The 21,025-nt window shown below is 37.8% G+C and overlaps 1 protein-coding gene across 1 annotated transcript in view; it reads right to left on the bottom strand.

Moving 5' to 3' along the window:
- Positions 1 to 436: 436 nt before the first annotated feature.
- LOC115918559 (multiple epidermal growth factor-like domains protein 10) overlaps positions 437 to 21,025 on the bottom strand; it is a 35,774-nt gene continuing 15,185 nt past the window's right edge. Inside the window, exons 2-9 of the mRNA XM_030982970.1 lie at positions 18,347 to 18,432; positions 17,777 to 17,975; positions 16,951 to 17,096; positions 16,246 to 16,492; positions 14,725 to 14,894; positions 13,802 to 14,219; positions 11,059 to 11,117; positions 437 to 3,456 (exon numbers count right to left, since the gene is read on the bottom strand). Of these exons, the coding sequence (XP_030838830.1) occupies positions 2,429 to 3,456; positions 11,059 to 11,117; positions 13,802 to 14,219; positions 14,725 to 14,894; positions 16,246 to 16,492; positions 16,951 to 17,096; positions 17,777 to 17,975; positions 18,347 to 18,398 (2,319 nt within the window). The 5' untranslated portion in view covers positions 18,399 to 18,432 and the 3' untranslated portion in view covers positions 437 to 2,428. The remainder of the gene's footprint in view (positions 3,457 to 11,058; positions 11,118 to 13,801; positions 14,220 to 14,724; positions 14,895 to 16,245; positions 16,493 to 16,950; positions 17,097 to 17,776; positions 17,976 to 18,346; positions 18,433 to 21,025) is intronic.

The raw sequence follows: 21,025 nt of genomic DNA, 5'->3' as shown, positions 1-21,025 counted from the left end.
GAGGAAAATGTTAAGTGTGTATTAGAAGTGAATTTGATGATGATATGAAGGAGAATCACTTGATACAATGAAGAGGGTTAACAGGGGCATACATGGACAGAATATTAAATAGTATGGAATTATAAAAACCGCTGGAAACTAATAACTCGGCCCCCGATATAGAAAGCGTGTACATGACCTGTGTTACCTCACTCCGTAGGATATTTAGATCAAGCCAGAATTTTAAAAAATGTAAAGGGAGACAGGGGGAAACATGCCCCTCTATACCCCCTCCCCCCCCCCCCCCAAAAAAAAAAAAAAACCTGGCACTTTAATAATTACCTTTTTAATAGCCTGATATCCCATTTTTATTTTAGAATCGTTGATATCAATAATCTAATAACTCTACAATAAGAATATATAGATGATTCATAATGAAAAGTCGTCCAGTCACAAGTTCGTCAATGAAGATATGATTTTTATTAACAATATAATTTGAGTACATACATTTATTTTTCATTTCAACATTTTACTGTAAGAAACATGTGCACCTCTTCAATCTGTGATAAATAAAAATGATTGCATTTCGCTCGATGTATGTACAATACATAACAATAATGTACACCAAACTATTGAAAGAAAATCTGTTCATAATTGCACTTAACTTTCCATTCCCAAACTTATTGATTATCGCCTACTCGATGTTTCATACAAATTGTTGCAGCTCTGGATACATAAATAAAAAAACGTGACAAAGATACATAAATACGTAGGTAACTCAATTTATATTGCTTTGTGATATGCTAACGACATATTAATATCCTATTACCCCGACCAATTAACGCATCAGTGTGGCACGTATTTGTACTTATGTCGAATATGGATACCCATAAAAATGTCATTTCAAGGTAACACTTTAAAAAGTCTATTGTAACTTCTTTAATTACTTTTTTAAATATCTATTGTATATTCATTAATTACTTAATTAAGATATCTATTGTAAAATTTATTATCATATTTTATGCAGCTATTAACATAATGTGCAGCTTATTTCCCAGTACTTATACAGTGAATGAACCGATGTGAGAGCTTGCCATTTTTATGCCAATATATCTCCCAGTTCTTCCTTATGAATTGCTGTTATTGGCGATACAATATAATTTACTGAAAAGACACACCGCTTTAAGTGAACATTTGCTCCAAGATTGACTTTCGAATAAACAATACAATCATTTTATGCATTTGTTTAACGAAAATCGGTTTCCACTCATTACTATTCTCATGACCATCGTATAACAATGCACGTGCCATTCTTGGATACTACATCCGTTCAAAGCGGAAAGCCTATGAAAAGATCCAATCCTTTTCTACTGAAAATATGCCTTGTATTCCATGAGATTCAGTGGTAAATTAGGCGATCGGCACGATTCATAAATAAATGACTACGTGCAAGAACAATCAACTAAGAAAATGTTGAATCAATCCTCATTTAATAGCACAAAAATGCTAATCACAATAGCATTGTTGTAAGTTTCGTATACGTGGTAGGCCTACTTCTCTAGTCTTGTAACCATACTGGATCTCATATGACAACTTAAACATGTAAACCTCTCCAAAAAAAAATATGATCGATCATATCTCTCTCGTCGTGGCCTTATCATCGAAAGAAAAAAAGAGTGCTCTGCATTACAATACCAGTGCTTACTAGTTTATTTTGCAATTTTTGCTTTTGACCCTGCCCCTTATTCTGATGTACTGCTCACACCATGGCTGCAAAATCATAACAAATATGGTATTACTTAAGAGAAGAATAAACACACATTACAAACTTTGTAATGATATCAATCAAAATAATTATTATGCCTTGAAAAGAGAGCTATGATCAAGCCAACTTTCGTTTCCAAACTTTCAAGCTTGCTTACAAAATAAGTAATGTGTATTATAACTGATTACCTCCCCTTGTTTTTAATTTATTTGTTGAAATATTTTAAATACTTTTGATCTTTTCAAAAAAGTAAACGAAATGAGAAATTGTAAATAGAATACCACGGGTGGTGACGATGTTGTCAAATCCATACAGAGACAACGCAGGAAAAGAAACAGTATTTTCATACGATATGACATAATGAATGAAAATCATTACTGCAGTCTGTAAATTGCCTCATTGTAAATAAAATGATATAAACATCCGTTTATTTTACATTGTTTATGCTATCCGGCGCCACCGCATTTTAATGATGACATACTTTTTACACTCTTCGTACAATGTATAATTCGACACTGTGTTATACACCCTTATTATCTTGCAGCCATGCAGGGGTGACGCCAAAATGCCGAATGACATTCCTCTTCATAACGTGACAAAGCACTTTAGAGTACTCCTAACCCTTCGTAAACCTCAGTGATGTAAAGGGTTATTTTAGCCTTTTTAAAGCTTACCAAAGACATCTCACTTTTTACCGGGCCATATGGACTCATATTGATCATCACGGGCTCTGAATTGTCTGTGTAGTAAGTCGTACTCCCCGTCCATGGGAAGGTTTTTACGGTTCTCCACTTTCCCATCAGATCTCTGGGCATTGCCATTGGTCTTGGTCGAATCGGCTTTATGTGCTTCTAAGTAGTCGTAGTCGTCCTCCTCGTCGTGACGTAGAGTTGGAGCTTGAGCTCGCTTGGTAGGAATATGGGTTAGTCTCTTTGCGGAGCGGTTGAGATGTGAGTATTCGCCATCAGTCTCTGCGGCCTTCACGGCGCTGCTGTACCCCGTGTTCCCTCGTGACGTCTTCTGCTTATCATCGGGACCAAGTCGACTACCGGTGTTCACACCTCTGTTCAAACAGCTATACTCTCCTTTCTGACCTTTTGACGGGGCCGAGTATGTATACGACCTCGTGAACCGGAACTGCTTGGGTTTGTCCTGATCCACCACTTCCTCTTCCAACTCATCATAATCACTGTCTTCTGTCGGCTTATACGATGTCCTGTTCGACGAGGCGTTCGAGCTGGATGAGGTGTACAAAGATTGATAGCCACGATCGCTACACTTAGAATCCGAGTTCGACATCGTCAGAGGCCTTTTAGATGGGAATTCTTTGCTTAGGGTCGAGACATGATCTACCGGTTCGGCGTAGTCATCAAAGTCATTATCGGGTGTGACTGTCTTCGTAACATACGGCTGCGTAACCGTGTTTGAGCTGGATCTGCTTCGAGACGAGCCTGGAGATGAACTCCCTTCATTAAGTGAATTGGTGGATTTGTTAAGACGGAGACTGTTGGCCCAGTTAGCAAAGACCTCGGTGGCCTTACTGTCTTTCCTTGGAGCTTCCAAGGTCGTCATGTTACTCAGTGATGACGTACGTAGCAGGTAGATCTCTTTAGTGATGGAACTGATGCTGTCTTGAGCTTTGAAGGACTCGGCTCGTTCTCGGGCTTTCTTTGCTAGCTTGTCAATCGTCTTGCTATTGGTTCTGTATCGACCTACAGTGAAGAAGAACAAAAGAGGAACAAATTATTATAGTGAAAGTAATCACTGTCTTGTTTGATAAATGAAGAGTGAAACGTCTAGTCTGTTGAAATAAATGTGCTCTTAATGCATAATAATGTCACATATTCAGCTACATGTATTTCATTTGTCCCTTGGCACACATCACGAATCAACGTTAACAAAATATTGAAAACTAATTGTGTTAAATGTGTCGCCCTCAAAACTGCAACATGGCGGCACATTCGAACAACAAATTATTGAATCTTTAATAGTAAAAGGTACTTCCTTGGGGTGATTTATCAGTCGTATGATAATGTTACATAGACAGGGTGTGATCAGTACATAATAAGGAGCCCGTACTAAGTGGGAAAAACATGATTAAAGTTAACATACCTTCATTTTCTTTAGAATTGTTTTTGTCTGCAATGACGTGAATGTATTGGAATGCAAATAAAAAGTCATCAGGTTTTTCCATGCAATTTAATGCTAAAAAATACGGGTTGCTTTAAAATGTTACGATATATCCGTTTAAAACCACGTGCTGGTATGGGCTTTAACTTCGCCATGGATATGCCCCCCCCCCCACACACACACACACACACACAGATCACTGCCAGGCACAAGCCCGGAAAGAAGAGGAGGATTGGGCAGAGAGCTACTATACTATCAATCATACCTTGTACAATTGTATTTGCTACATTAACATCAAGTACAAGCTCCCTAAATATTTTTTTTTTAAAGGCTGCCCTGTGAAACTATATTCCTGTGAAAAACATGTAAAGAATAGCAACTGATCCATCATAGCATCAGCTCTAGCGTTGTAGAATTTGTATAAGTCATATTTAGGACAAAATCTCCTTTTAATTTGATTATTAAGTGCTACGCTACATGACTGTAAAATAATTATTATAACTCTAAGAAAATCCTTATTAATAAGTTGATATACAATTTTAAAACATATTCATGGCAGTATCAAACGAACATATTCACTTGCAACACAGGGAAGTGTATATATTAAGACCATAATACATGTGCATATAGCTTTACATTGCCACTATCGTCATTAGCAAAGATTGTGATTGAATTTCGGAGAATGTACAGGCCCTTAAAATATTGTCTTTTGACTCTACAACGATAACATTAGGAAGACACTGCAACTAACGTTGTTTCACAACATCGCAAGCTGGATGGCAAAAGAAAACATGAAATCTACAAATATTTAGGCATGTATTATATAAGGCTCACCAACAAACGTGATCTTGATAGTAGAGAACTACAACGCAGGAAACTTTTTCTTTCCGGTAGGTGTATTTTTTGTTAAAGGACTTCCGCAATATATCAATGCTTTCTGCCTACACTATCTACCTGCTTAACACAATAGGCGCAATATTCATCTAATCAGCCTGTCATGTTAGATACGTTTAGATATATCATATTTAAGGGGGGGGGGTATATTAGAAACGATTTCTACCTATAATGCACCCCGCCCTCTTAATTACAAAATTATCAGCCCAACCTCTCCCCAAAGTATCTCGCGCAAGGCTACACCAAATGTCAGCACTGCACTGTCATCATTTTGATATCATATTTTGTTATTAGCGCTTATCTTATATAGTGAGGTATAGACGGTTATTATCAGCCCCTTCGGAGCTAGAGGCACATACTGTAAAACCCCTTGAGCATCCCCGCAGAGATGTGTCTCCATTGGTATGTTAAAATGCCCCGCGCAAGCAGCGTATGGATATTAATTAAAGAATTCCTGCAGGGAACGTTATGGGAGAGGATAAACCTACATTAATTGGATGGATGGGTTTATCACACTATTAAAACTCAGACAGAATGACTCTCGTGTGTCTGCTACCACATTAAAACGAATAAGTTATACAGGGGCGGAGGAGCGTCTTTCAAAGTGGGAGTGCACCAGCAAATCAAAGCGTCATAACATCAACAGTACAAGGGGAACTTATCATATTTAAAAGGGGGCACTTATCAGAGGTGAACAGGGGTATTTTTCGTACCTAAAAAGGGGCACTCATCAGAGATGAAAAGGGGCACTCATCAGAGATGAATAGGGGCACTTCTTGAAAGGGAAGATGAACTTATTACGAATTAAAAGGGGCACTTTGGGATACTCGAAAAATATTGTAGGGGGCACTGTGCCCCCAGTCCACTTCCCCGCGGAAGCGCCGCCCCTGAATTTACAAGCTTTTAAAATCAAAACCATTTGAATCCTGGGAACAATAAAAGACTGGTTTCTATTTCTCTGTGGTTGTAGGACACATGCTCCTGGGACAAATCCTCCGTGGTCCGTGGTGATTTCGTTCACTCATTGAATTCCTAACTTCAACCCTGAAACCAACCAACCCTATAGGACCGTTCACACATAAACATTAGTGCGATTTGATGCAAAGATCGATTTCGTTTGCGACCGTTCATACATACAAATTTAGTGAGAACTGGATCGGGATGCAAAGATCGATTTTTAAATCTCACATATTTCTGTAGGTGTAAAACCCCCAGTACCTCATCCTAAAAAATATAAGCCTAATCCTAATCCTAATCTAAAACTAGATTAAAACCCTTAACCCTAACCCAGTAATTCATTTGACGAAATAAAACCTGTAATAATATTGTAGCCTGAGTAAATGTCGGATCAACCTCACGGAAAGGGAGTAATTCAATGATTTAGGTTACCGACTGAACATTTCATCAATCTTAACGATTGTATATCAACTTGAAATTCCATTTACATCATCATCTCTATACGCTTTGAGACGTCATTAGAAATGATATACTTTTCTTAGTGGCATGATCAGAAATTGATGAAATATACAAAAAGAGGGTAGGGGCAAACTGTTTTTATGGGGGTGGGGGTCAAATAGCGACGATATTTATTTTGTCTTTTGTCTTAATCATTTTTGTCTATTCAAACTGCAACATTATTTTAGTTATACTCAACCCACACATCCTCCCCCGCATTGATTGTTCTTTAAATTCCGATACATGGCATTGGTTTTAAATGGTAAGTGTATCTCCCGGAAACATTGCTTTCTTGTCTCGTATCCAATGACGGACATGGGTCTAAACCAGGATATGGAAAAGGAGACAGCCGAAAGGGGAAAAACCGCACACTTCATAGAATACCATCGAATTTCGATGTGAAACCAACTCAAAATAATATTCCCATGTTGTTCGATAACCATTGACAATATACTTCCAATATTTCAAAAATCATGTCGATCACATTAGCAGAGTAGCTAGCTCAGAGTCTACGGGTGATTTTTGTTTAATAGCAGTGCATGCTTGAATTACATCTTTCATAACATTTATACTTCGGAATCAGAAAACTGAATTGCTTTATTATTTTGGGTACCCGATGTTTACATATCATTAGCATATCATCTAACATATTGCACTTTTGTCAGTTGATTTGCAAACAAAATAAAAGGAAGCCGAAATTTAATGATCATTCGATAGAACTGTGGGAAAAGAAAGAAAAAAGATTACAAAAAGAAAGGGAAATCAACTAAGAATTAAAGAAGAGGAAACAACAAAATCTTTTTACAAATGATAAGGATGTAATGATTTAAGAGGAGAAGCAAACATATAAGAAATTATAGAAGTGAATCTGAAGACTGTAACTTATTTTCGATTCCCTATGTGATTATAGGACATTTTAAAATCTTAATATACCAAATATGGTTAAATGATTTTTATGTGGTTGGAGAAAGGGAAACTGTCGATTGCTAAACAGGAATAGCACAGATTTAATCATTCTCACGGATGGTAATATTGGCCTGGTAAAACACACGTGACAAAAATCATATACAGCTTGAAACCACGTTTTTTCTTCTACACGACCACCACCATTTCCGCACAGCAGGCCATCATTGAATTCAATTAGCAATAGAACCGACGTCAATCATATCAGGAAGATATAGTTTCCAACTTTTAGGTACACAGTGAAATATGGGAGAATATTCCAATGAATAAGATAAATGCGATAATAATGATATGGAATGTATATATCCGAAATAGAAAAAGACAGGGCAGAGTTATGAATCTCTGTAGATATAACCATGCATTATTGAGAGTCATTTGACGCTCATTCAAGAAGGTTTGGTGCTTGCAGTACCATGATAAATGGTATAATTAGAAAAATATAAATATAAAATATAAAGAAATCCTGAGTAAAGTCATACTGACGATGTCCAATCAAACTGAATGTATTGCTAAAAATAAATAAATATATAAATAAATAAATCTTTAGTATATTTATACTGATAATTTCAAATTAATTTCAAATGTATTACCAACTTTAAAAACAACTATCAAAATATAATAATGTTTTTTGTAACTTATACGGACAATTTCCAATCAATTAGATACCATGACAATTTATAAGAGTTATAAGTTTTAATGAATGTGACATTCATTAAAACTTCTATCTTTGATTGAGGTTTTAAGGGTTTTATGAATAATGTTAGTTATTTTTAGCGCAAAATGTTACAAATGTTCAGAGATATGATGAATTTGATCAGGAAATAAAAAATAAATGCTTCTCAACAGTCTAGTAAACAGAAAAAGAAATGGCTAAGTCACTATTCCACTTTCATCTTACACTATATTTTGTTGCAATACTTGAGCCTAAACGGTTCCACCTCTTTTTTTTACACAATTACAATCCATGGCTAAAAAGACAGTGTTAAAAAATTATAATACTTCCTCCGTATAATCACTTATATCTTATCCTATATATACCCCGAGACGCCAACAATCATATTGTTTACGTCAGAAATTTGATATCATATACATGTATACCAGGAAGCAAAATCCGATCTCGGCCTTCGAAGCAATGGGGGAAAACATAGGCGTACGGGATTATTCTCGCGAGGGGAGGGTGGGGGTGGGGAGGGGGGGTGTAGACCCTCTTTTTACTAGTGTAATTTTGTTGACACTTTATTGTAAAGAAAATAAGAGAAATTATATACAGACATCTCCTTCCCGAATATGAGACTATTCAGACACCCCACTGCCTCAATATGAGGTTATTCAGGAATCTCGCTGTCCGAACATCGGAACTTTTAAAATTCCTGGGATCTGTAGCCTCCTAGCTTGCCTGTACCCGCCTAGTACGCCTGAGGGGGAGGCCTATACATTTTCTTTTTTTCTTCTTTTTTACGTTTTTTAAATCCAAAATAAAAATGTTATTTCCTGGTCGCCGTCGTAATCATTTTGAATCTATCATTGTTGTAAATGAGTGTAAAATTTGTATAAAAGATAGACCCGCATGCATCCAACATTGAGTAGAGTCGGCGTATACCACCCCCTATTGTTCGAAGGCCCATGGGAAATGAAAACGATTTGTAATGGGTTTACAACACACGCGGCCACCCTATTAATTAAAAATGACGTCGTCCGAAATAGATTCCCGACCCTAGATACAGGACTATCTTTCTACCTGGACGTTTAAATATAAAACCCCTGATAAAAATGAAACACTATTTTCAGAATTCTCAACTCATTGAACAAGCTCTCGGTGCCCCCAAATCGTATATATTTCAAAAGAAAACGAGACTTCATTAATAAAGTAAATAAACAATGAGCTACAGAATATACATTTTTATTTTGACGATGAACATCTTACACGCCCCCAGCGCAACTACCCCTCGTTTCTGGATACACGACGATCGATCTACATGATTTCTTTTTTTTTTAAATTTTCAAATCCCTGATTTAAATGAAACGGCTTCATTCTAGATTCCTCAACTCAATGAAAATAGCTCGTGGTATCCCCCCTACACTTCAAATCATGCTCATTTCACAAAGAATACGAGACCATTTATAAAGTAAATGAATATTGAGCCACAAACTTTACATTCGTACTTTTGGCAATGAACACTTTGCATTCACCCCCCCCCCCACTTCCACAAGTCCAGCCGCCACCATGCAGAGTGTGGCAAACAGGAAAAGATAGGACTTAGAATCACTCTCAACTGGAAGTGAACTATGTCGGACAACAAAGCTCTACCCAATTTATTCTCAGGAACATTAACATCACAAGATAAGATTGGAACATGTGGTTATCTCATAACCAAGGACAAAGTTTATTTCCCAAATTTTATCTCTCTGAATTTTACTTTTGAGTAAGATCAAGAGCTAAACTATATTAAAGGTACTGATAATCATTTTGTCAGCCTTGATATAAGTTTTATAACATATGTAAAGCCGAAATATTAGCAATTAAAACCGTCACTTTCTCTACTCTGAATTCAAACAAAAATAACAGGGTTTTTTTTTTCAATCGATGAACAATAGAATCATAGAAAATCATTATATAATCCAGGAATTTTCAAACGAAGCAAAATGATATTCTGAATATTTTTCAATGCAGTTTATTTTGTTATTTGGTTAACTAACCGAGCGCTATCAAAATTTATGATAAAATCGCAGTTTACGGGAGAAAAGTCATCCAGTACGTTTGTTTTAAACCCATCTGCCTACAAGCCACAATATAGATAAAATAACACAAAATCCGAACTTGGAAAGTGTCTAGAATTCTTGATTGTGTCTAACATTAAGAAATTGCTTTAATGTCAGACTTTTATCTATAAAACAATCAGTTGTCTTTACTTATAATTTCCACAAGTTTCCTTTGTTTTAATAAATGTATGTCCCATAATTTAGAATGAAAACACTGCCCAAAAACTGAGATACACAGGTTTTAATGAAATTTGATTTAGAACCAGGAAGATTCTGAACACTAAGTAACACTATATCCTTAACCCTGACAGAGGTTTTAATCACTCAGAATCTTAATTGCATGGGGCAAGGCCTCGCATACAGCCTGCACGTCATCAAATTATTGCCCATATTCTTACAGTTTAATGAGGTGTAAATCAGTAATCCTATATGGAAATAGTCCCTCACAATGTAGAACCAGAAGTTTCAGGTATTTTCTCCCATTGCGTTAAGGTCTAATAGCTTTAGATTTTAATAATTTTGTTCGCCTTATCATAGCGTAGATCAAACCGAATTCGAAGGAAAATAATACCTCCGATCTAAGTTCTGTTCAGATTTTCGTTCAGTTCGGTAATGTATTTAGGACACAGAAGTACTACATAAAAACTGAACTTGGCTTTTTCTGAAACGATTTCCTTGTAATTTATTCTTTGTGCATTCTTTTTTTTCTTTAGTACAACTAATTATTATAAAAAAATGTCTTCGCAACTCCTGTGAATTGAATTATACACACAAAGGTTAATGATACATAATATCGTCTGAGCAGCAGTGAACCAATTGGATTAGCCTATGTTGGGCTCTCCACACCATCGGTCTATAATTAGTTGTTGATACCTGGACAGGCTATTTCGCAATTGCACAATAAATATAAACAATGTATACATTCAAGGTCTGATCTAAGGAAAAATGCATAAAAACGTCACATGGTACTGTGCGTAAGCCTAAATGTGGTATTTTAAGATCGTCATATTAAAAGATAGTTTAAAGACAAGTATCACCCTTAAAGCGTCTAAAGATATGAAAACAAAAATTATACTAGAAAATAAAATGAATTACTGTTCAATAATGCTTACCATTTGTAGATTCGACGATCTCATAGACGTTTGTATCTTCCAGTCTTTTCTTGTGTGTTCTGGGCAAACAGAATGAAAAACAAGAAAATAGATGCCTGGTATTAATACCAGTAGATTTATTGGACGGACTCTCCGGTTCCAGACCTCTCTTGTATGCCATTTTGATGGCGTCAGTTCTCACTATCAGATCCAAACGACCTAGAACCCGCTTCTGACTATCTCCTTACTTCCAACGAACCAATATACCAGTAGAAAGTGTTTTAAGAGAACTTTCAAGTTAGTTCCTCCTTCTGCTATGGATATGCTTTCGATCACCAATCGACAAAGGCCTTTATACCACGGGAAAACACGACAGCGCGGAAATGGTCGTTGGCATGGCGACAGCAACTTCCCGCCTTTTTTCTTTTTTGTTGCTATACCGGTATAATATACTTCAACAGCTGTTTTGGCACCAGTATATGCAATTCATAACTTTTGTGAAGTGTCAATGAAAGAAAAAGAAAACGAGCTTTCGATTTACTATTGGTTGGTATAGATGATTACCAGGCAACGCAAGTTTTGAAAGTGTACATGAGAGAAGTTTCTTGGCACTCCACAATGATGTATCGCTAAATGACGCAGCGCATCTCATTCTTTACAACGTAAATTAACATGGACCCTAGAGACGGTTTCGGTCTGCTCTGTTTGTTATTCAATTTCAGTATGATTTGTTATCGTATATATCATAGTTACGTGTATTTTAGTTTTGGTATGCTACATCTGTTTTGATAAATGTATTATTGTGTCTCTTTGAAATTGGAATTCCGGTGGATTAAATACAATCTCTTGGGTCATTACAAGTCACAATCATGAATTCAAAACTTCGAACTTATTGGAAGGAATAATTGATATAAGCGAACCCTAAATGTGTAAATAGTACTTAAATAGCAATGACGACCCCCCCCCCCCCCCCCCATCGGTTGATCACCGCCCTGTTCTCTTCAACTTATAGATATGAACCGAACATTCATTGTTTGCCTCGATCCACACCATGAATACTTAGGCTAGTACCAATGCCAGCGATATGTTCATATTGCATTGATCAAGGAAATGGAATAAAGGAAACAAAATGATTGATTCGTAAGAATCTATACCACATGCACGAGGAAAGGTCAATGACATATGGTTATGCAGTTTCCATTTTTTTTTAAACACGTAATTGATAGTAAGTGTGAGCTGTTTTGCATAAATGAGTAGAGATTTGACATAAACAAAGTCCGACCTATATTTTTTGAATAATTGAGATGACTTTTCTCTATTATTTGAATAATTAGGTATCAGTGATTTTCTCTTTCTTTACTTCCTCCAATATTCTCCATGCTTAAACAGTAACTGGAAGTGTTCCAAAACGAACCGAAAGATCGTGTCAGCTTTCGAGATTACGACATAATAAAGATGTCCAGACGTCATGGCATAAACCCCGTCTTTCTAATTGAATATTTATTTACGACAATTAGAGAATTTCAAATAATTGTTTATCCGTCGCAAACTGATTAATGAAAATGGTCCGTGTCAAAAAATGTAAAACTAATTGATTGTTTTGTGGTTTTGAATAAAGATAAATGTTACAGATCATAAGTACATAATCGTACTGATGGTTACAAAAACACATTTTTTTTTCTTTCTTGTAGAGTGTTGGTATATTGTTTGCAGTACCCTAGTGAGGTGCACTAGAATGAACAAATATTTCATTAGATATAAAAGACTAGACAATGAAAAATAATAGAACTCTGTAAACGTGTTAATTCGTCCAGATCACTACCAGTTCCTTTATTTGAAGACTGCGTCATTCCCTAAAAAATGCAGGTCATTAGATTTAACGGCTGTAGAATCTGGACAAGCTGAAATAACCATAAAGTACAGGGTTATGTCTACGTTTATGCTCAATTTTGAAGGCAGAATGAGCGATTTGAAACGCTCATCGTAATCGCAGTTCCACGGTGTACTGTTTATGTGCACTTCTCTGGCTCCTCCAGGCATGATTCTGCCTGGAGGAGACACCAAACATGGGCAGTAACGCGTGAAGAAAGTCCTCACACTTTTATTCGGATTAACGATAAAAAAATCCAGTCTTTTTTAAGGGTTTCAGAAGCTTTTGAACTAAATCTACATCAACCAAGTAACACAAGTCAAAGTTAACACATTTCCAACAGCCAGAAATGTAGTTTTGGGGAGGGTTACACATCCTTCTACCTACTGCTGTGGTTGAAGACTTTACTATCCGTATGAATTGGGATGCGTGTTAAATATTAACATTACTAGTTGTGAGAGCCATCTTAAAGACTTCGAAGAGGTCATTATGACTAGAGACATATACATATTATAAAGATCTGTTGGATAAAGCCCGACATAAAACTAAGTGTGATGAACCTTCTACACACTGCATATGGAAAGTTAATTCTCAAGAGCCTATACAAACTAAATAGTTTATTGAGGGCTTGAACATGGATCAATAGAGGATAGCGATAACTGCTTTTGTTGAAATATCATTATCAACTGGACACATCTTATCAGATGCATTACAACACAAATGGCTTTGTTTAGTTTTCTCAACTAAGGAATTCATTGAAAAGTAATTAAAAGTGAAAGAATGGATCGAACGAGGAAATTGACGATTTGGATTTTGTCCAATAAAAACAATGCGGTTAATAAATGAACTGCTATTACTGTCTTGTTTCGATACGGTCATTGACTTCAATCTTACCCTTCCACATGAACTGTTGATCCTTGATGTTGTCTCTTGATGAGGATGCCGATGAGTACGGATGCGACCACGAGCAGCAGGAGCGACGACACTGCGATCACAGCCCATAACGTCAAGGTCTCCCCTCTAGCAAGCCTCTCCTCTGACGTCGCCGTGTCACCCCCTTGGAGAGCGATCTCGGGTTTCGCCGCCTTGCTCGTGCTCGTTCCGTCGTTCGGATCCGCTGCAGGGTACTTGCTACCGGTCGTTGATACGGAGTGACTGGACGATGAGGAGGAGGAGGCGGTGTCAGATGCGGTATCAGTGCCTGTACGTGGTCCTGACGGAGCGGGCACTCTTCCCGATGATCCTTTAGCTGGGTTAGCTCTTGCTGGAGACGCGGTCACGGGTAGTTTACGTCTTGGAGGTGACGCCACCACTGAAATAATGAATGTTAATGAAAATGTTGCCATTAGTTTGTCTACCCACACAATGTGACAATAATTCTGAAACAATGCAAACTCGACCTTTCTGTTTTTTTATATACAGGATACAGGATGTTATAGCCACAATCGCGTACCTTGGACAAAAATGCAATAATTGAGAACAAACAATATGTTAACACCGGCTTATGATCTCCTCTGCATAAGACCCCTCGCCGTCAAAAGAAAGAAGTAAGATGTAGAGTGCATACCTTTGTTTGAGTTTCAACAGATTTGTTTAAAGAAAATGATTTATTTTAATATTGGGCAGTGTTCAGCACTGAAGATAATATCTAGGGTTTTCTAGGAGGAATGTAATACATTCGAATAGTGACTGCTAAAGAACAAATTATTGAGATAATAACCATGGAGATGTAGGAAAGAATTTGAGGAAATCTAACCTTTATACCACCTAGTACCACATTACTTGCTTCTTAGTGGTATGTTAAAAGTATTTCTCACCTGGGTCTCTCTGAGTCGTTGTCCTGCTCGATCCGTCGCACACCTCCCCCTGGGGACATTCACAGTTCCCGCTGACGTCATTACACAGCAGTCCCGCGGGACAATTACACGTCTGCCTGCAGTAAGGTCCATACAGTCCAACGGGACACCGCCCCGTGCAGTGGTACATACTGTATGATGATGATGACGATAGAGGGTTCATAAATTCGTCTATGTCACTATCGGACGAGTCCTCATCGTACTCAGAATCGGACTCGTCCTCGTCGCTGTCCAGGTCACCACCTGATTGACTTGATCTACTTTGGGGAGGTTACGGTTGTGAAGGTTGAACGATGTTTTGTATTAGTTGATGGACGGGGTAGGTGCAGAGGTAAGAGGTAGGGGTGGGTGTAGAGATAGGGGTAGTTATAGAAGTAGGGTTGGTGGAGAGGTAACGAGTTGATCAACAAAGAGGAGGGCATGATGGAGCGAGAATTTTAAGCAAAAAGTTGTCTTTCGATTAATTATATGATAATCATTAGTGTGTACAATAGTGGAATAAGAGAGGGCCAAACGAGAAAAGACTCGTTTAGATATGGCGCGGGAAATCAGCGTTAAAGAACCACAGCGGTTAAATAAAAAAAAGCTCTGCGTTATAAGAAACAGAAATGGTAGGGGATACAATTTATATCATCATTACAAATACCGCCGCGGTTTCGCTACGTCATATCGAGATATGACAAAATAATAATTGTCGATTCATGTGAGAGCAATGTTACAATCTAGTTTTTAGGCAAATGGTGTTCGTCTAATTCTCAAAACTTCACCAGTGAATAGAACTCATATTTTGCTGTCTGTGCTTTGTTCTACATTATAGGATTATACTGAATAGCGCTTATACGGTCATTTTAAAACATAGAACTATCAAGTTAAGACGTAAGCCAAAACATTAAGATATTCACAAAATAACACAACAATTAATTGTAAAATACATTAAAAAAAGTAACAAAGTATTGGTGCACCCCATGCACCAACCAAGCATCGCTTCGTACAGCATGCCCCTTCGTCCTTACGCATAGGTTTAAGGCAATGATGATCTTATATATAATTTCAATAATTTGTTTATTTTGTTTGAGAATTTAAGACATTGTTCTATTAAAGTTTAATTAATAAATCGATATGTACCATGCAACGGAAGTAAATCGAATCATAACAATAATAATACTACAGCATTATTATGCGCCATCGATCTAGTAAACTATTCTGAGGCGCAGAGGGAGATGATTACCCTGGCATTAGCACGGCTGCCATTACGGCGCTCTAGCATTTTAAGGAATTAATTCCTGCCAGGTACCAATTTACATCACCTGGGTTGAATGTGGCAAATATACATCAACGTCTTGCCAAAGGACATTAGTGCCGCGGCGGGACTCGAACCGCGGACCTTGTGACCAATAGTCCGGTGACGTATCCACTCGACCACGACACCTCTACTAACATATCCCTGGATTAATATATTTTTTAAAACAGTGTACAACTTACGATGCGGCATATCCTGGGCACATACAGAGCCCTGTATCAGGCAGACACTTGGCTGTCGAGGAGCACTGACACCTCTCTTGGCAATTCCTACCGTAGGTCCCTCCTGGACATGTGCTGTCACAGAATGTGCCGATAAAACCGTTACGACATCTGCATACTCCATTGGACTTACAGGTACCACCATTCATGCACTCTCCACCACAGACATTGAGAAAGCCTGCTTGGGTCAACGCACCCAGGTACATATCTAAGGTAGTTAGAGAGTGAACAGTAAAATGAAAGTTAATCCTAGTTGGACAGGTCAAAGAGGCTGAGGTCTTTTGCCGAATATCAGCATTTCTGTATCTGTTAGCGATCGAGTGAAAATGAAATTTCATGACCAAATATCGTCCTAATAGATCATATATACAAAGAACAATACAAATAGTTCAAGACCTACATGTATACCAGAATTATATGAGGTGACGGCTGCCGAATATAAGGTTACGAATGAAGAATGCCCAATAAGACAATTTCACAATAATTATGATGCTTGAGGTGGGGCTGTGACCCGAAGCCTCCCCCCTCGTGCGTAAAATGATCACAATGTTACTAATAGGTTAATAATCAGCCTACGTCGTCTTCCAGACAAGTCTTTTTATCAGACCAAGGAGTTACAACAGTCAAGGGGTTCACCTTGATCAGATACAGCCTAGCTATACTCACTTGCAGGACTGGACACTCTGTTCCTTGGAAGCCTAGATCTGCACAGGCACTCTCCGGTATCTGCGTCACATTGGCAATCGGTCTTACAGTTACAGCGATGCTGGCATGTTGTACCCCAGTAGTTCCTCCTGCAGCGAGAGACACACCTGTGGTTTGGTAACAGAGGGCAGAAGAAAAGGAATTATGGTAGATTTTATACTGGAAGAATGGAGACGTGCGGACGAGACTTAATAATATCGGATCAATGGTGTAGCTTGGGCCAGGAGTTCGACAGGCAATTATGGTCTTATTAGTAGATAACACACGCGCAAGAACTACCCGACAATGTTGAGAGCGAGAGAGATAGAGAGAGAAAGAGATTAATCTTCCATATTCTCTTTTTCTCTCCGAGGAGAAGAGCCCGAGCCCTCTCCCGTATCTACGCCAAAAAATGGCAAGGGGACGCGGACAAATAAATAATGAAATGAAATGCCGTGGACAGGAACGAAAAAAAGTCTTTGTAATTGCCTTCTTTTGTAAATGATAAAAGAACTTTTCTTTTTCACATTAAGGCTTGTTAGAACAAGTATAATGGTTCAAAGAAAGCTTATTCATAATATTTAGGTATACGTACGAATACTTATATGTGATCTAGGTTTTTTAAAAACTATTATCTTGCAATAAATAGTATTGCGAAAAATGAAACTCAAGATGAAAATATTTTCTTTTTAAGCGTCGAATGTGAATCCAAACTGAAACATAACAAGCAAGACTAAAAGTGAACCATGACTTTTCAAATCTGAAACTATGATGATCATCTGAATCAATTACATGCAACACGACCTACCTGTCTCTATCTAGACATGAACACACCCCTGTCATGGGGTCACAGCCTGCCCCCTCGCCACATTTACACCTCCTTAAACAACCCTGTCCGTAATACCCCACAGCACACGGTATGAGACAGCTCAATCCTCTCCAACCGGGTTTACAATAACATCGACCGCCATCTCGTGTCACAACTCCTCCATTCCGACAGGGGTGCGCTGATGGAGGAAGAGAAAGGAAAATAACGTCCAAATCAACTTAGTGCAGAAAGTTCGCTGTTTTTTAATATTTTCACCAAAGCGCCTGGAGCTGCTAATTCCTCCTTGACATATACACTCTCACTACTTGGGTAAAATATTAACCTGACCCATCAATAGGTAAATGTTACTCCCAAACTTGGATACATTTTAGCCAATATTACGAATATACGATCTTACCCCACATACATACCGGTTCCCACAGTACCCAATACTGAATGAAATTACCTAAATGTTTTTTTAGTGTAATGATTTCCTTGCAAATCATGGCATTTCTTCGAAATTCCTGCAGTTATATCTTTAAAAAAGCTTAGGGGCCCCTGGCGACTTACCCAGTCTACAGGGAGTGTTCGGGTAGAGCAGAGAGCAACACTCGCGGTACATTCGCCAATCGTTACTCAGGTAAACCGTTTCATTCCTGTTAAGAAGAGAACAAATACAAGAAAAGTTCGATTTAAAGGAGAAAGAAACCAAGCAAACATTAAATCATAATATTATTTGAATAATTCCAGCTAAAAATATATCTAGAAATTACTTGTATTTGATTATTCGGTCATTAAAACAATAACTCCAACGTTGGCAGTTTCCTCGCTAGTCATTCTCCAATAGGAGTCGTCATTTTGATTGAAATAGTGATGTCAGAGTAGTACAACTTGCGAGGTACCAACCGTTACCCAATGGTTACACCTATGGAGATCAATAAACAACTAGGTGATTTGATCTCTTCTTAATTCATATTACAGTACATGTATTCGTCAAGCATGAGATAGTATTGACAAATGAAAACAAAAATGTATGACTTGTTATATTCCACATGCTAAGAATCTTGCTCTACGATTGGTCAAAAGTAAATCACGTGATGAAATATAGTTCGCCCATTATTAATGGGAGAAGCAAAAAGTTCGTTACACTGTGTAGATAGTACTACTATCTACACAGTGCAATGCACTTTCACTGAAGATAGAGGTACTATCTACACAGGGCAACGCACTTTCACTGCCAAGATTATCCAAAAGCGCACTAAAACAGGCGTAATTAAGCGCGCATTACCAATGAGCGCAATTAAAGCAAACACATGCGTGCATCGTACCCTCAAGGGGTTGGGTTAAACTTTTAACTGTTTTGGTGTGAATTTGGGCCTGGTGTCTTTTATGTAGATGCATACACGTCCTTTTCTTTTTGAAGTTAAATTGTTTTAGATGTGGAATATAAAGCAAATAATCACCTTTTGGTTTCAGGCGAAGGCAAACTATCACTTCCTCGTCGATCAGAATGTATACGCTATCTTTCCTCAGCTTCGCTTCGGAAAGATAGCTACATCCAGATCGCCTCGGAAGTGATAGTTTGTCCTATCACCTTCACCAACGGTAATTATTTGCTTAATATATAACTTTGATAGCTCATGATAAAGTATTGAGATGATAAAAGTATGGAATACAAATATTTCAGTTATCGACGATCTTTTTCATGTAAGTTCAAGTAGACTCATAAATTATACTATTATATAGATCTTATGGATATTTTTATCGCATCATAAGCTTGCCCTTGTTTACATTTCAGTGTTTACATATTGTTGTTTATTTATCTAAGTTTGTCAGATCATCATGATGCCCCCCAAAAAACTAAGATTGATCAAGCATGGTTTGTGTATATACATTCCAGAGTGAAATCGCGTTTTTCATAATCGTACTTCGTGCTAATCGTGCATGTATTATTAGATTGAAGGTCCTCGCACTCGCAAAATACCAATTGATTAATAAAAATAGATCGTAGTTCTCAACACGGCTATCAGCTCTCCGACAGCCGATCCTTTAATTGATCGCCTGTAATTACATGCTCTCCTAGCTGCATAAACCCGTCTTAATAAACCCTCTCCATTTCTGTCAAATCACCGTTACCAGTGAAGTCTAGACGTAGACTCTAGGAATAAACCGCACAGGTGTGTACAAATCCTTATCGTAACCTACCCCACGCAGTCTCAACCAATTGAGTGGGAGTCAACTTGAAAACAAAAATACTCCAATCGGAAACCAGGGCTGACAAATTTATCACATCTTCTTTGCTGCAATATAACACCTTTGCTGTCTGATTGGTATTTCCGTTATGTGTAAATTAATATGCAGATACTAGAGAGTAACTATTGATATAAGTCCACTTTTGAAGAACTCGAGAATTCTTTTCCTGGCGTTTTCCTTTGATTGACAGTGACACTTGTTTTGATGCTGAATAAGCATTGCGGTTGATCGTCTGAAGACATTGTTGTTATCAGACTTCTATGGTCAGATAAAAATGGGAAAAGTAGCAAATTATCAATTAAAATATCATCTTGAAAGAAGAAAGGGAAAGGAAATGGCTTCAACTTTCTGTTTATATCTTTTTATCGAAAGGCTACCTGTCTATCCCATCCCTGATATTGCTGACCACAATGAGTTCAACAGAAGTAGCCGAACTCATTGGGTCTTCTGGACATAAAGTCATTCAACTGTTATAATAGAGGTGTCGTGGTCGAGTGGATACGTCACCGGACTGTCGATCACAAGGTCCGCGGTTCGAATTCCGCCGGGGCATTAATGTCCATTGGCAAATTCATTGATCTACATTTGCCACACTCAACCCAGGTGATGTGACTGGGTACCTGGCAGGAATTAATTCCTTGAAATGCTAGAGCGCCGTAATGGCAACCGTGCTAGAGCCATGGAAATAATCTCCCTCTGCGCCTCAAAATAGTTTACTAGAAAGATGGCGCATAATAAATGCTGTATTATTATACCGACAATGGCCATGTAGGCTCAGAAACTACATTAATTTATCTCACCACTTTAACCAATTACCTACGGAACAAAATTATACCTGTGGGAATGAGAGCATTCAGTATTCGATGGGTTAATATGTCATATTAATGATGAAGAATAACGTTCTCATTTGACCCCTCATTGTGTCCCTTTTGCAGCCAACATCAGATTCCGTAGAACTTTGCAGGAATTATGAATATGTCATGTATGTCCTATCTG

This window comes from Strongylocentrotus purpuratus, unplaced genomic scaffold (assembly GCF_000002235.5).
Source record: "Strongylocentrotus purpuratus isolate Spur 01 unplaced genomic scaffold, Spur_5.0 spur5_contig_827, whole genome shotgun sequence".
NCBI lineage: Eukaryota > Metazoa > Echinodermata > Echinoidea > Camarodonta > Strongylocentrotidae > Strongylocentrotus > Strongylocentrotus purpuratus.
The sequence above is the reverse complement of the archived record's forward strand: the minus strand, read 5'-3'. Positions and strand labels throughout refer to the sequence as shown.